The sequence below is a fragment of the Hemitrygon akajei genome, chromosome 6, assembly GCF_048418815.1.
Source record: "Hemitrygon akajei chromosome 6, sHemAka1.3, whole genome shotgun sequence".
Lineage (NCBI taxonomy): Eukaryota > Metazoa > Chordata > Chondrichthyes > Myliobatiformes > Dasyatidae > Hemitrygon > Hemitrygon akajei.
Genome location: NC_133129.1, coordinates 14,703,159 through 14,718,967, shown reverse-complemented (window position 1 = coordinate 14,718,967; position 15,809 = coordinate 14,703,159). Strand labels below are relative to the sequence as shown.

Below are 15,809 nucleotides of genomic sequence, written 5' to 3'. Positions count from 1 at the left end.
TAATTTCCTGGGAATTCCTATTTTTCTTCTTGACAACATTGACTTCTCTCCAGTCAACATCTCTTGCTGCCCCGGTGAAGCAGCCAGCATCGTCTAAGGTCCCACCCACCCCTACCTCCGTCCCCTCCACCATTGTGTGAAAGATATGGAAGCCTGAAAACGTGTACCACCCGGCTCAAGGACAGCTTCTGCCCTGCTGTTGCCACCTTGCCTGTTGCTGGTGTTGTCGCAAAGTTCCAGCAATCTCTCTCTTGCCTCTTTTGATTAGTGTGGGTTTCATGACCAGTTGGCTGAAGGGCCTGTACCATGCTGGACTGTTCTACATAAGTGGAACTAGCTCAGATAGAAGCTTGGTCAGCATGGACCAAATGGGTCGAAGGGCCTTTTCCTATGCTGTGTGACTCTAAACCGGGCAAAACAAGTACTTGGTTCTCTTTTACACTTTTGTACTGGAAATGACGTTAAGCAATCTTGAATCTTGAACTCATTTCCAATTAAGTAACTATCAGTGTGCATGCTTGTAGTATTTTACAATAATCTCTCTTCCTTGCTTCCTTCCCAGCCCTGTTCTCCCTCTGATTCACTCCCCTTGCTTGGTATGTTCTCCTTGCTCTCCTTTCCTAGCCTCCTGCCTCAGCCCTGAATCATCAAACAGAAGTGTCTGAATATGAGTGATTATACCCGTTTCTCTTTGGCAGATCTGACTTCTCCCATCAATCAGCCAGGCTCAGCTGACGAACAGGCAGACAGGATGCAGTCAGACAGTTGTATTCTCTGCAGTGATGAGGAAGATGGCAGGCCAGACGGGAGCAGCAGCCCTTCGATAACAAGTGCAGCAAGTGTAACTCAGGGAACTCCTCTTCATCCTGCCTTGAGGTAAGAGGGAGAAAGAAAATCCAATACTCTTGTAACTTCAGAATATCTCTATATAGCCTGCGAGCAATGCACAGTGGCATAGTGGTTAGCATAACGCTATTTGGCATGCCGTCAAATCAGAGTTCAATTCCTGCGTTGTCTGTAGGAGTTTGTACATTCTCCCTGTGACTGCATGGGTGTTTCCTGTAAGTATTCTGTTTCTTTCTGCATTCCAGAAAGGGTTGGGTTAGGTGTTATTAGCTGTGGCTGTGTTGTGTTGTGTTGGTGTCAGAAGCATGGTAACACTTGCAGGATGCCCCCAGCACATCCTCAACACAAAATACCCATTTCTCTCTGTTTCAAGGTACATGTGACAGATAAAGTTAAATCTCATCTTCAGATCTTTAAAATACTTCAAACTACACCTGGTTTGCAAGACTGGACGTTTGATGGCCAATTTCTTCACAGGATCTTTCAGCAGCAGTATGATCAGATCCTGGTTTTTTTTGTAGTATTTGTGAAAGGAATGTCTCTGCACAGACACTGCTTTTCCCAGCTACAGGAAGGATGACAACAAGCTGGGAAGGGTTCAGATACAATTCACAAGGAAGTTTCTGGGACTGGATTTCTTGTGTTGTATGGAGAGCCTGGGGCTCTTTTTTTCCTTGAGCAAAGCAGGGCAAAAGGTGACATCACAGAGGTATATAAAATCATGTGGGGTTTATATAAGGTTGGTGGTTGCAGACTTTTCACAGGTGGGTCTAAAACTAGAAGGCATGTTAGTTTAAGGGGAAAATTTTAAAGGAATATAAGGGCAAGGTTTTTCACACGGTGTGATGAGTATGTGGAATGAGTTGCCAGAGGATGTGGTAGTGGTGGTACAATTATAGTTTTTAAAAGACATTTAGAGAGGGTCGTAGATTGGAAATATTTTGGTAGATATTGGCATAATGCAGGCAAATCGTGCTAGCTTGGATAGGTAAATTGGTTGCTATCAAAAAGTTGGGCTGAAGTTGGGCAGTTTTGTTCTAAGTTGTTGATCAATACACCTCAATCTTTCACAGGTGTGTGTGTGTGTCTGTCTTTTTATTTTGCACCTTTTGTTATTTCCCAGTTGAAAGGAATAAAAATAAAAGTAATCTACTCCCAGCTGACAGAAGAGGGAGCTCACATGAAGTAGTGTTCCCTCTTCCTGCCACTGGGCGGACTACTGAGTGCCAGCCAGTAGCTTCCCACGTAGAAGGAATCTCAGCATGACATTCTTTGATGGCATCATGTGACAACCTGCTGAACCTATCAGGGCAGCACATTGTGCTATGAAGTCATCCAAACATTGGATTAGTGCATTTGTTAACCTGCTGATTGTAGCTAGCTGAATAAGCTGAGTCTGGTCCTCAGTTGTATATTTTGAAGAAAGTTTACAATTATGTATTTGCTCTAAAGCTACACAAATCGGTTTATTGAAGTGAGTTTCCACCTTAATCTCCTGCACCTGCTAAATGCAACCAACATGTCATGTTTCACAATAGAACAGTACATACGACAACAATCAAACTATACCATGATTTAAATAAAACCTTTGCTCCCAATTTTCCACAACTCTCTCTAACCGTCAAACAGCAAGATGTACCTAATCAGAATCAGAATTGGGTTTAATTTTTATTAACTTATTTTAGAGATACAGCATGGAACAGACCCTTCCAGCCCTTCCCAGCAACCCCCATTTTCACAGGACAATTTACAACAGGCTAATGTCTTTGCACTATTGGATGAACCTGGAGCACCCGGAGGAAACCTGCACTCTCACGTGGAGACCATACAAACTCTTTACAGGTGGCATTGGAATTGACTCCTAGCTCTGACACTCCACACCCCAACCTGTGATAGTTAACCACTATGCCTCTGTTTCGCTAACATGTCATGAACTTTGTTGTTTTGTGGCAGCAGTGCCATGCAATACATAAAAAATACTATGAGTTACGGTGAGAAATAAAGAAGTAGTGCAGAAAGAGAGCAAAAGTAATGAGGTAGGGTTCGTGGTAGGTGGAGATACGTCTCTATCAAGGGAGGTGTAAGGTCCTCCTTCCGTCTGTTAGCCTGCAGGTCACTCTTGGGCAAGGTGTAGCACATTCCCCCTCCCCCACAATATGGATCATGTAAAGCCATGGGAACAGGTGCTGGATGGTTGTGTAGCAATTGGTGCATATCACAAGTCCTGGTTATGTTAACAGTAATGTCAGGCAGATGATCTCTGAAGCGTATTGATAATGGCTGAGGTCGCCCATCTTGCAAAGACACTGCCGAGAAGAAGACAATGGCAAACCACTTCTGTTAAAAAAAAATTGCCAAGAACAATCATGGTCACGGAGACCATGATCCCCACATCATATGACACAGCACATAATTATTGTCTATTCAGAAATCTGTGAGTCTTTTCCGGCTCCTGTACCTTCTCTCTAATGGTAGTAATGAGAGGAGAGCATGTTCTATGTATTGGGGGTCCTTAATGACGGACGCTGTCTTTGACAAGATGGTAACCCTATCACAGGTCCCACTTTACGTGCCCTCACACCAAATTTCTCCAAAATATCTATCCTTTGGGTTCTGCACATCCCATAAACACTATAGGTTCTGCAGATGCTGGAAATCTTGATCAACACACACAAAAATGCTGGAGAAACTCAGCAGGACAGTCAGCATCTGTGGAGGGGAATTAACAATTGATATTTCAGGCCAAGACCCTTCAGCAGGACTGGAAAAAAGCGGGGCATTTCTGACTTCTGTCCCCTTCCTTTCCAGTCCTGATGAAGAGTCTTGGCCCCAAACCATGACTGTTTATTTTGTTCCATAGATGCTGCCTGACTTGCTGAGTTTCTCCAGCATTTAGTGTGTGTTGCCCATAGTCAATGCAGTTGGATTTCATGAATGAGTATCCTTGATGCATCTCAGAACAATTGAGGCCAAAGTCCTCAGCTTTCCAAGTAGTATAAGATCAGGTAAGTATAATACAAGTTTACAAGCGTTCTGGTCCAGTCTTTGACCACTTTGTCAAGCACCTCCATTCCATCTGTCAAAAGCAGAAATTCCCAGTGGCCAAATATTTTAGTTTTGATTCCCATTCTGACATGTCGATCCATGGCCACCTCTTGTGACAAGATGAGGCCACCCCAAGGGTGGAGGAGCAGCACCTTATATTCAGTCTGGATTGCTTCCAACCTAATGGCATGAATATGGATTTCTACTTCAGGTTATTAAAAAAAAAAATCCCTCCCCCTCCCCTCTTCTATTCCCTATTATGGACTCCTACATCTTCTCACCTCCCTATCACTTCTCCCTGGGAACCCCTCCTTCCCTTTCTCATATAGTCCATTCTCCTTCCTATCAGATTCCTTCCTCTCTAAACCTTTACTTTTCCTACCCCTCCCCCCCACCTTTTTATTCTGCATCTTCCCCCTTCCTTTCCAGTCCTGCAGAAGGGTCTCAGTCCAAAACCTCTTCTGTTTATTTAAGTCCATAGATGCTGCATGACCTGCTGAGTTCCTCCAGCATTTTGTGTGTGTTGCTCTGATCCAGTGTTTGGTTAATGTCCAGGACGTACAGAGGACACTCTACTCTGTTACCTGGCTTTAAAGCTCAAATAATGCTCCCTCCACCAGGATTAAATAGATGCAGGGGAAGAGGTCGGGTAATGGACGGCAAAGTGGCACGGTGCGTAGAGCCGCTGCCTCCCAGTTCCTGAGACACGTGTTCAATCTCAACCTTGCATCCGGTCTGTCTGGAGTTTGTGTGTCTTCCTTTGACCATGTGGGTTTCGCCCTGGGATCTCTATATCTCAAACACTTGTGACTTTTAAAAATAACTGGCTGCTGTAAACTGCTCCTTAGAGTGAGTGAGAGTGTGTGTGTGAGAGAGAAAGACTGGAAGCCATGGTGTTGTGTTGGGGTGGCCTATTGATGCCAATGTTCAAAATTCAAACAAATTTATTATCAAAGTACATATATGTCAAAAGAAAACTGTCCTAAGATTTGTTTTCTTACAAGCATACACGGTAAATCCAAGAAGCACGATAGAATCAATGAAAGACTGCACCCATCAGGACAAAGACTCCTGTACTACCTTCTTGATGACAGTAACAAGCAGAGAACATCACCTGGGGTGGGGGTCCCTGAAGATGCAACAGCACTCTGTGTCAATGTGCTCAATGGTGGGGAGGGCTTTTCCCATGGTGGGCTGGGTCGTATCCACTACTTTTTGTAGAATTTTCCTTTCATGGGCATTTTTCCTGTTAGGCAGTGATGCAACCAGTCAATAAACTCTCCACCACAAAACTACAGAGAATTATCAAAATTTCAGATGTCATGCTGAATCTTTGCAAACTTCTAAGGAAGGAGAGGCACTGCCATGCTTTCTTCCATTTACATGCTGGGCCCAGGACAGGTCCTCTGAAATGATAACACCGAGGAATTTAAAGCTGCTGACTCGGTCCACTTTTGATCCTCAAGAGCATTGGCTCATAGACCTCTGGTTTCCTCCTCCTGAACTCAATAACCATCTCAGTCTTTCTGATATTGAGTGAGAGATTGTTGTTGTGGCACCACCTAGCCAGATTTTCATTCTTACTCCGATTTACTGATTCATCACCACCTTTGATTCAGTCAACAGCAGTGGTGTCAGCAAACTTGAATATGACATTGGAGCTGTGTTTAGCCTCACAGTCATAAGTGTAAAGCGAGTAGAGAAGGCAGGGCTAAGCGCAAAGCTTTGTGATGCACCTATGCTGATGAAGATTGTGGAGGAGATGGATATTGAGGCCAAGGTCTAGAAGCTTATTGATTAGTTTTGAGCTAACTATAATGTTGAATGCTGAGATGTAGTTGATAAAGAGTATCCTGATGCATCTTTGCTGTTCAGATGTTCCAGGGTTGAGTGAAGAGCCAATGAAATGGCATCTGTTATGGACCTGTAGTGCTGGTAGGCAAACTGGAGTGGATCCAAGTCACTTCTCAGGGAAGAATTAATAATATTTCATCACCAACCTCTCAAAACACTTCATCACAATGGATGTAAGTGTCTTCAACATGATCTTCAACATGAGCCTGGAGCAGAGAAGAGTACCCAGACAGTGGAAAACATCCTGTATTGTCCCGGTACTGAAGAAACCACAACCAAAGGAGTTGAATGACTTCAGACCTGTTGCCTTGACGTCGCACGTGATGAAGACCATGGAGCGGCTGATAATACAGAATCTGAGGCCACAAACCAGGCACGCCCGGGATCCTCTTCAGTTTGCGTATAAGGAGAAGGTGGGAGTGGAGGATGCTATCACGTATTTGCTGCACAAATCCCTCTCTCACCTAGATGGGGTCAGTGGTGCTGTGAGGATTACATTCCTGGACTTCTCTAGTGCCTTTAACACCATCCAGCCCAAGATCTTAAGGCACAAACTAACGGAGATGGGAGTAGACTCTCACATGGTGGATTGGATAGTGGACTACTTGACAGATAGACCTCAGTATGTGCGGTTGGGAGACTGTAGGTCTGACACGGTGGTCAGCAGCACAGGAGCGCCGCAGGGGACCGTGCTCTCTCCGGTCCTGTTCACCCTGTACACATCAGACTTCCAATATAACTCGGAATCCTGCCATGTGCAGAAGTTCGCTGATGACACGGCCATAGTGGGGTGTGTCAGGAATGGACAGGAGGAGGAGTATAGGAAACTGATACAGGACTTTGTGATGTGGTGCAACTCAAACTACCTGCGTCTCAATATCACCAAGACCAAGGAGATGGTGGTGGACTTTAGGAGATCTAGGCCTCATATGGAGCCAGTGATCATTAATGGAGAATGTGTGGAGCAGGTTAAGACCTACAAGTATCTGGGAGTACAGTTAGACGAGAAGCTAGACTGGACTGCCAACACAGATGCCTTGTGCAGGAAGGCACAGAGTCGACTGTACTTCCTTAGAAGGTTGGCGTCATTCAATGTCTGTAGTGAGATGCTGAAGATGTTCTATAGGTCAGTTGTGAAGAGCGCCCTCTTCTTTGTGGTGGCGTGTTGGGGAGGAAGCATTAAGAAGAGGGACGCCTCACGTCTTAATAAGCTGGTAAGGAAGGCGGGGTCTGTCGTGGGCAAAGTACTGGAGAGTTTAACATCGGTAGCTGAGCGAAGGGAGCTGAGTAGGCTACAGTCAATTATGGAAAACTCTGAACATCCTCTACATAGCACCATCCAGAGACAGAGAAGCAGTTTCAGCGACAGGTTACTATCGATGCAATGCCCCTCAGACAGGATGAAGAGGTCAATACTCCCCAATGCCATTAGGCTTTACAATTCAACCACCAGGACTTAAGAACTTTTTAAAAGCTATTATTAATGCTTTTTGAGATAGTGATTTTAGATGCATATCATATTTTTACTGAGTTAAGTATTGTATGTAATTAGTTTTGCTACAACAAGTGTATGGGACATTGGAAAAAAGCTGAATTTCCCCATGGGGATGAATAAAGTATCTATCTATCTATTTATGGATGATGGTCATTGAGGCAGTTACCACATTCTTCTTAGGCACTAGTATAATTGAAGCATGTGGGAACCTCAGACTGCCAAAGCGAGAGGTTAAAGATCTCAGTGAACACTCCAGCCAGTTGATTAGCACAAGTCTTTAGTATGTGGCCAGGTACCCCGTCTGGACTTCCCGTCGGTTCACCCTCTTGATGGATTCTTGAACATCAGCCTCTGAGACTGAAATCACAGGGCTATCGGCGGGAATAAAATGGCATTAGTTTAGAAATAGTGTAAATGTGTCTTTGATAGTCATCACCCCCCCCCCCCCCCCAGACTCAGTAGGTAGTTATTAGTATGACTAGAAGGAGGCCCTTTGGCCCATCAGGTTTATGCCATTCATTGTATCTACATTAATCCCATTTGCTTGCATTAGTCTATTGCTAAAAGAAATGTCCAAAAGGATAAGGTGGCATCCATAATTAAGGGACCCAATCATTCAGGACATGCCCTCTTCTGATTACGACAAATGGGGAGGAGAGTCAGGATCCTGAAGACACACACTTCTCCATCTTCCATCAGATTTCTGAATGGACAATGAGCCCATGTACACTACCTCACTATTTTTTCTTATTTTTTGCTCTCTTTTTGCTATATATATAGCAAAATTTCGCGACACATGCCAGTGGTAGTAAACCTGGTTCTGATTCTGATTGCCTTTTCTGTCTTGTCTATTCTACTACTTATTTGAATGCTGTTGAAATGTTGCAAGAGTCTCTGCCTCCACTTCTTCCAGACTCCAGAAACCATCTGTGTGGAAAAAATGCCCCCACGTATTGTCTGTAAACCAACTGCCTCTGGGGTTTTACTGTTGTTGCTCTGCTAGGTTGGCACCAGAATGTGTGATAACACTTGCAGACAGCCAAAGCATATCCTTTGCTTGTGTGATAAATGAAAGAAATTAACTCTGCCCTTTTGTCTAACCTGTCCACGCTCCTCATAATTTCATATATCCTTCTTCAGTCACCCCTGAACCACATTTGCACAAAGAACGCAAACCCAGCCAGTCTGTCTCTGCTGAAAACTGTAATGCTCCAGTCCAGGTACCATTCTGGTGAATCTCTTCTGATCTCTGTTTCCTCTGTGTGTTACTGATCCATTGCCTTCCCATTCTGTTCATCATTTAACATTATTTTGTCTAATGTCTATTTTATGATTGAGATCAGATTTCTTTGTTTATAACGTATACATCGAAACAGAGTGAAATGATAGATAGATAGATACTTTATTCATCCCCATGGGGAAGTTCAAACTTTTTTTTCCAATGTCCCATACACTTGTTGTAACAAAACTAATTACATACAATACTTAAACTCAGTAAAAAAATATGATATGCATCTAAATCACTATCTCAAAAAGCATTAATAATAGCTTTTAAAAAGTTCTTAAGTCCTGGCGGTTGAATTGTAAAGCCTAATGGCATTGGGGAGTATTGACCTCTTCATCCTGTCTGAGGAGCATTGCATCGATAGTAACCTGTCGCTGAAACTGCTTCTCTGTCTCTGGATGGTGCTATGTAGAGGATGTTCAGAGTTTTCCATAATTGACCGTAGCCTACTCAGCGCCCTTCGCTCAGCTGCCGATGTTAAATTCTCCAGTACTTTGCCCACGACAGAGCCCGCCTTCCTCATTTGTGTTAACAGCCAACAACCAAAGGATGTGCAAATGCCACCACATATTCTGGTGGCAATATAGCAATTCCACAATGTTCAGCAGAACAACACAGAACACAACAAGCACCAAAACAGGCCCCTTTCCTCTTTCCCACCCACACAAATGAAAGCTTCCAGGCTTTGGAATTCCATTATGTTCAGCACTGTGTGTCGAAGTCAGGCACTTTGTGCCTTGACCCAGCTGAGAGCCTCTGCATGCATCTGCATTGTTTCTGATTCTGGCTCGTTTTGGAAAGGAAGTCCAGTGTGGATGTTGGTGCCAGACTGGGATGAAAATATTTGCTTATAGGTGTAACTGAATTTAACATTTTCTATATTTATTTTTGGCAGATCTGACAGGTTCGTTCACCGCAGGTCTTCCTCAGGGACCATTAGCTGTCCCATTTGTATGGATGGTTACAAAGAGGTAAGCCTACATCTCTAGAGAAATGTATTGATTTATTTATTTAGTGATACCGTATGGAACGGGCCCTTCTACTCCAATAAGTTGGAAAGTAACACTCCTTTCCTCAGGTTGGGGGGGGGGGGAGCATGGTTTTAAGGTGACAGCAGAGGCATTTTAGAACCTGAGGTGCAATTTTTTTTACATTGTCAGTGTAAGAATATTGAGTACAGGAGTTGGATTGTTTGGTTGAAGTTGTATAAGATGTTGGCAAGGCCTAATTTGGAGTATTGTGTGCGGGAAAGATGACAATAAGATTGAAAAAGTACAGACAAAATTTACGAGGATGTTGCCAGGACTAGAGTACCTGAGTTATAAGGGAAGATTGAATAATTCAGGAATTTATACCTTGAAACGTAGCAGATTGAGGAGAGATTTGATCGAGGTATGTAAAACTTTGAGGGTATAGATTGGGTAAATGCAAGCAGGCTTTCTCCACTGAGGTTGGGTGAGACTACTACCAGAGGTCATGGGTTAAGGGTGAAAGGTGAAAAGTTTAAGGGGAACATGAGGGAAACTCTTCACTCAGAGGGTTGTGAGAGCATGGGATGTGTTGCCAGCCAGGTGGTGCATGCAAGCTCAATTTCGGTGTTTAAGAGAAGTTTGGATAGGTACATGGATAGTAGGGGTATGCCGGGCTATGATCCAGGTGCAGGTGGATGGGACTAGGTAACTTAAATAGTTTGGCACGGACTAGATGGGCTGAAAGGCCTGTTTCTGTGCTATACTTTATGATTCTGGTGGTAGTGAAACAGATGTCAGAGTGGTGTTCAGTTAGCTTTTAGATAGACAGATCAATTTGCAGGAATAGGGGGATATGGATTGAAGATGTTTATTGAACAGCCTGTCATATCTCTGCTGATTCTTGATCCCTTTAACCCGCTCATTTCCCAGAAAGCTGTGGATATCATTTCCTTAACATTTCTCCACTTCTTCATATGTCCCTGTTCACCATTTTTCATTGCCCTTATAGGCAGTTTATTCCAGATAATAAATGGATTTTTCTTAAACCTCGACATAGGGCAGAATTAGGCCATTCGACCCATCAATTCTACCCCACATTCCATCATGTCTGATTTATTATCCCTCATCCTCTCGCAAAAGAAACTCTTCATCTCGGTTATAAAGGATATCTTTGTATTCAGAGTTCTCGGCTTCCCCACTATGGGAAAAACCTCTCCACTTCCACTCTATCTCAGCCTTTTATCGCCTTCAGTTTGAACCCTCACTCTTTTACTTGTCCGATTTGGAAATAGGTTGCTTCATAATCCAGAATGTGTGTAAACCTAGGTCTCAACTGAGTGCAGTCCTCGAGAATCTGAGCTGCTGCTTTCAAGCCTGTCTGTAGATGATTCACAACACATGAAAGAAGAGTTTTATCGGACGTGGAGGGAGTGGGGCGGCTCCTCCCCTGGTCTTGCTACCACTTACCTCGAATAACACCCAAAACTCATCATCACTACTTTCAATCCAAACTACTTTATTGCTTACAACCAACTCGTCACTGTATTTCAGAAGTAATATCGGTTTAAAAGCAAATACGACATCAGGAATCAAGGTGCAAGATTGTTTAATATCATTTTCTGTACACAAGTGCAAAGGAGAACAAAATAATCATTACTCTGCATCCGTTGCAGCAGAAAAAACACAATAAGGTAAAGAAGACAGTAAATATAAATACAGAAGGTAGCTTCAAAACATAGATTGTAACACTAGTCTCTAATAAAGTAATGGTGGAGGTATTAATCTGTCTTACTGCTTGGGGAAGGTAACTGTTTTTGTACCTAGAGTATAAAAGCAAGGACGTAATGCTGAGGCATTGGTCAGACCACATCTGGAGCATTCTGAGCAGTTCTGGGCTCCATATCAAAAAAAGGATATGCTATCATTGGAGGGGGTCCAGATGAGATCTCCAAGAATGTTTCTGGAAATGAAAGGATTAAAGTATGAGGAGCTTTTGATGTCTCTGGGCCTGTACTTGCTGGAGTTGAGAAGAGTGAGGGGGGATCTCATTGAAACCTATCAAATGTTGAAAGGCCTAGGTAGAGTGGATGTGGAGAGGATGTTTCTGATAGTGGTGGAGTCTAGGACCAGAGGGCACATCCTCAGAATAGAGAGATGTCCATTTAGAACAAGGAACATGAGGAATTTCTTTAGCTAAAGGGTAGTGAATCTGTGGAATTCATTGTCACAGATAACTGTGGAGATCAAACAGATGTTGGTAGGTTCTTGATTAGTAAGGGTGTCAAAGGTTACAAGGAGAAGGCAGGAGAATGGCGTTCAGAGGAATATTAAATCAGCCATGATGAAATGGCAGAGCAGACCTGATGAGCCAAATAGCCTAATTCTACTCCTGTGCCTTAGGATGTGAAATTTTGAAGTAGCAATACAGTGGAAAGACATAATTACAGAAGTGTGCCACAGTAACATTGCGGTTATTGTGATGCTGTTACAGCTTTGTGCGATGGAGTTTGGATTTCAATTCTGGCGACCTCCTAAGAAGTTTGTGCATCCTTCCCATGACCGAGTGGGAGTGGGTTTCTTCTGGCTGCTCTGGATTCCTTCCACAGACCAAAGATGTAGTTGGTTGATTGGTCATAGTAAATTCTCCTGTGATTAGGCTGGTGTTAAATAGGTGGGTTGCTGGGAGGTGCAGCTCATTGAGCCAGAAGGTCCTGTTCTTCATTGTATCTCTAAATAATAAATAATTTACAAAATAATAAGGTCTCTGAGCCAAACTCAGGCAGATAGGTCTGGCTTGCTGGACAGCATGGATGAAATGGGCTGAAGGGCATGTTTCTGTACAGTGTGACTCTGAAACTCCATAGTTTAAGAAATGCTACAATAAGTTATTACCTCCAAAAGATAGAATGCTGATATAAAATAGTAATTTAGAGATGTTCTCTTTTACGTTTAAACCCCAGAAGAATTTAAGAATTTGGACAAAGTTTCAAATTGATCAATATCTGACTGAATTGAATGAAGAGTCTGACTTTCCCTTTGTAGTTTTTGAAAAGCACTTTGTATAATTACCACTGTTATAATTTCATTTCTCGGTCCCTGTCCAGATTGTCCAAAGTGGGCGGCTGATTGTCTCGACGAAATGTGGTCACATCTTCTGCAGCCAGTGCATTCGGGACTCTCTTAGAAACTCTCACACGTGCCCAACCTGCCGAAAGAAACTGAACTCACGTCAGTACCATCCAATTTACGTTTGACCACGGAGAGGTGGGGAGGGTGTCATTCTGAAATTTATTCACCCAGCCATGCGTTGGGCATGTCAAAAAACCTATGACATTCTTCAGATTTATCAGTGACAAAGGGCGCTCCTTGTGGGAGACAGAAGGATGTGTGTAACACTGACTGACCACTGTATCCATCTAATCCAGTGGACTTGCTGTAACTTTGAATTGGGAGGGTTGCGTGGGAGGGAGGGGATGGGTAACGGCTGCGGGTGAGAAATAAAGCTTTCACCAGCGCGTTCCAGTTGCCAGCTCAGCTCAGATGTGTGTTTTCTACATATTTCTCTTTCTTTTCTGTGCTTTGCCTCTCTCACCACCAGCCCAGATCAGAGACTGGTCACCAACTGCACATGCAGTCAATTAACACGGCTCCGTCTTCAGTCTGCCCGTCCACCTTGCCGACTTACGGGAGCCCCACTCTGTCCTGCTCAGTTCCCCAAGTGGCATCAGACAGTCCCTCCTTACTGCCATTGCAACTGTGGGGGGAGATGTGAAGCATCAGGTACAGGGTGGTGGGGAGAGAAGCTGAAGGTTACATGAGGACCATGAGCTTTTGGTTAGACCCCTCTTACTCAGGAAATCTTTCAAAGCCTTACATTCACTGATGGCTGGGTTTCAGAAGATGTTTGTGGAGGGCTACGATTACTCTATGCATGATTTCAGGTTCCTGATTTTGCTTTGGGAACACATTGCCTTTTATTTCTCCTAAATTATCCCATAGCCAATGTCTGAAACAGCAGTATCCTCGACCAAAGATTCTGATCATCGGACCGAGTGCAGGTGGCTGCCATCGGTCTGTGCAATGACAGGTATTGGGAAAATTCAGCCAATGCTGGAACCAAATTAATATTCACGTCTTGAAATTCAGATATCTCTGAAAAATAAAGATGAGGTTAGTTTTAAATAAAGATGTTACTGGAAGTATTTTGAGTAATTGGAGGAAGTTTATTTTCATTGTCTGTAAACTTTTGTGCAGTGATGTTTTATGAATGTGAAAATTAGACCATTATGTCCTCTTGTTATGTAATGTTTTGTCAAGTAGAATGTTTTCTTTTTGCCACATTCTGAGGGCTAAAATAATGAATAAAATAATAGTCCCTCGTATGTCTCCCATTTAGTCTGTGTTTTTCTCAGTTTAACTTTATTTCAAGTTCTTCCTTTGCCTGGTTTGGTGCTAGCTCTTGCTATAGTTTTACTAAAAGTAACAGATTGCTTACAATACATCATAAACACAGGCAAATCTGCAGATGCTGGAAATCCAGAGTGACACACACAAAATGAAGGGCCAATTCCCCTCTGTCTCTCAATAAATACATGCTAGAGGAACTCAGCAGGTCAGGCAGCATCTGGGAGAGGTGGGGTGTAAACAATTGATGTTTTGGGTTGAGACCCTTCCTCAAATGTTTCTATTTTACATTTCCATGGGTACACTGTTATCTCTCATTCAGTCTTGATGATTAACCATTTACTAATCTGAGCTTACTTTTTTATCAAAACTACAACAACTCCCCATCATTTCATGGTGGTCTGTTTCTGGGTTCTGCCTCTCCTACCTGTCCTTGCACCTCCTTTTGAACAAGGGGTTTGGAGCTTGTTCTTGGCAGTTTTCCAGTCCCATGGCACACACAGTCACAGAAACAGCATAGAGCAAGGGAAGAAGCTGTTCCTATAATATTTGAGTATGTGCCTTGAGGCTCTTGTACCTCCTTTCTGATGGTAGTAACGAGAAGAATGAATACCCTAGATGGTGAGGGTCTTTTATGATGGATGCAGCCTTCTTGAGGACTATCCTTTAGACGGTGTTCTTGATGGTGGGAGAGGGTTACGCCTGTGACGGAGGTGGCTGAGTCACCAACCTTTACAGCCTCTTGTGCACTGGAGCCTCTATGTTAGCCTATGAAGCAGCCAGTCAGAATGCTTTCCACAGTACATGTACAGAAATCTGTTAGATTCTTTGCTGACATACCAGATCTCATATTCCCAGTGAAGTAGAACTACGGGCATGCCTTCTTTATGATCTTTTCAATGTGTTCAGCACAGGATAGGTGGTCTAAGATGTCGCTGCCCAGGAACTTGAAGGCTGCTTACCCTTTCTACTGCTGCCCCCTCAATGTGGATTGGTGTGTGTTATCAAGTCAATAAAGTACAACAACACAGAAACAGGCCCTTCAGTCCATCTGGTTGATGGTGAATTGTTATCCTGCCCAGTTCCATTGACTTGCACCTTTGCCATAGACCTTCATACCCCTCCTATCCATGTATTTATCCAAACTTCTCAAATTTTACAATTGAATCTGCATCCACCAGTTCCACTGGCCAATTCTCCTGACTTCCACTTCCTTCGGTCCACAATCAATTTCTTGGCAAAACATACAAAATGCTGGAGGAGCTCTGCAAGTCAGACGGTACTTCAGACGGAAAAATTATACTTCAGGCTGAGACCTTTCTTCAGGATCGGAAAGGTAGGGGGAGGGGAAGAGGGAGAGGGGTATCAGGAAAGTGATAGTTGAAACCAAGTGGGTGAGAAAGGTAAAGAGCTGATGATGAAGGGATTTGATAGGGGAGAGTGGACCATGGGAGAAAAGACAGGAAGAAGGGCACCGGTGGAGGTGATAGGCAGGTGCGAAGAGGCAAGGGGCCAGAATTTTCTTGCAGGAAGGAGAAATCAATATTCATTCTCTCAGGTTGGAGGCTACCCAAACGGAATATGAGGTGCTTCTCTTCCACTGTGAGGGTGGCCTCATCATGGCACAAGAGGAGGCTGTGGACCAACATATCAGAACAGGAATCGGAATTAAGATGTTTGGACAGTGGGAAATTCCACTTTTGGTGAATGGAGTAAAGATGATGGACGAAGCAGGCCCTCAGTTCACAACAGGTCTCATCAATGTAGAGGAGGCTGCACTGGGAGCACTGGATATAATAGGTGGTCCAAGCAGATTTGCTGGTGCAGTGTTGCCTCACCTGAATGACCGCTTGGGGCCTTTAATGGAGGTGAATGGGCAGATGTAGCAGTTTGGCTGTTTGCAGGGGTA

The 15,809-nt window shown here is 43.6% G+C and overlaps 1 protein-coding gene across 2 annotated transcripts in view; it reads left to right on the top strand.

Moving 5' to 3' along the window:
* rnf4 (ring finger protein 4) overlaps positions 1-13,878 on the top strand; it is a 55,922-nt gene extending 42,044 nt beyond the window's left edge. For both annotated transcript variants that reach the window (XM_073047943.1, XM_073047942.1), the window contains 3 exons: positions 699-876; positions 9,421-9,496; positions 12,601-13,878. In XM_073047943.1, the coding sequence (XP_072904044.1) occupies positions 699-876; positions 9,421-9,496; positions 12,601-12,750 (404 nt within the window). In that variant the 3' untranslated portion in view covers positions 12,751-13,878. The remainder of the gene's footprint in view (positions 1-698; positions 877-9,420; positions 9,497-12,600) is intronic.
* The last annotated feature ends 1,931 nt before the right edge of the window (positions 13,879-15,809 follow it).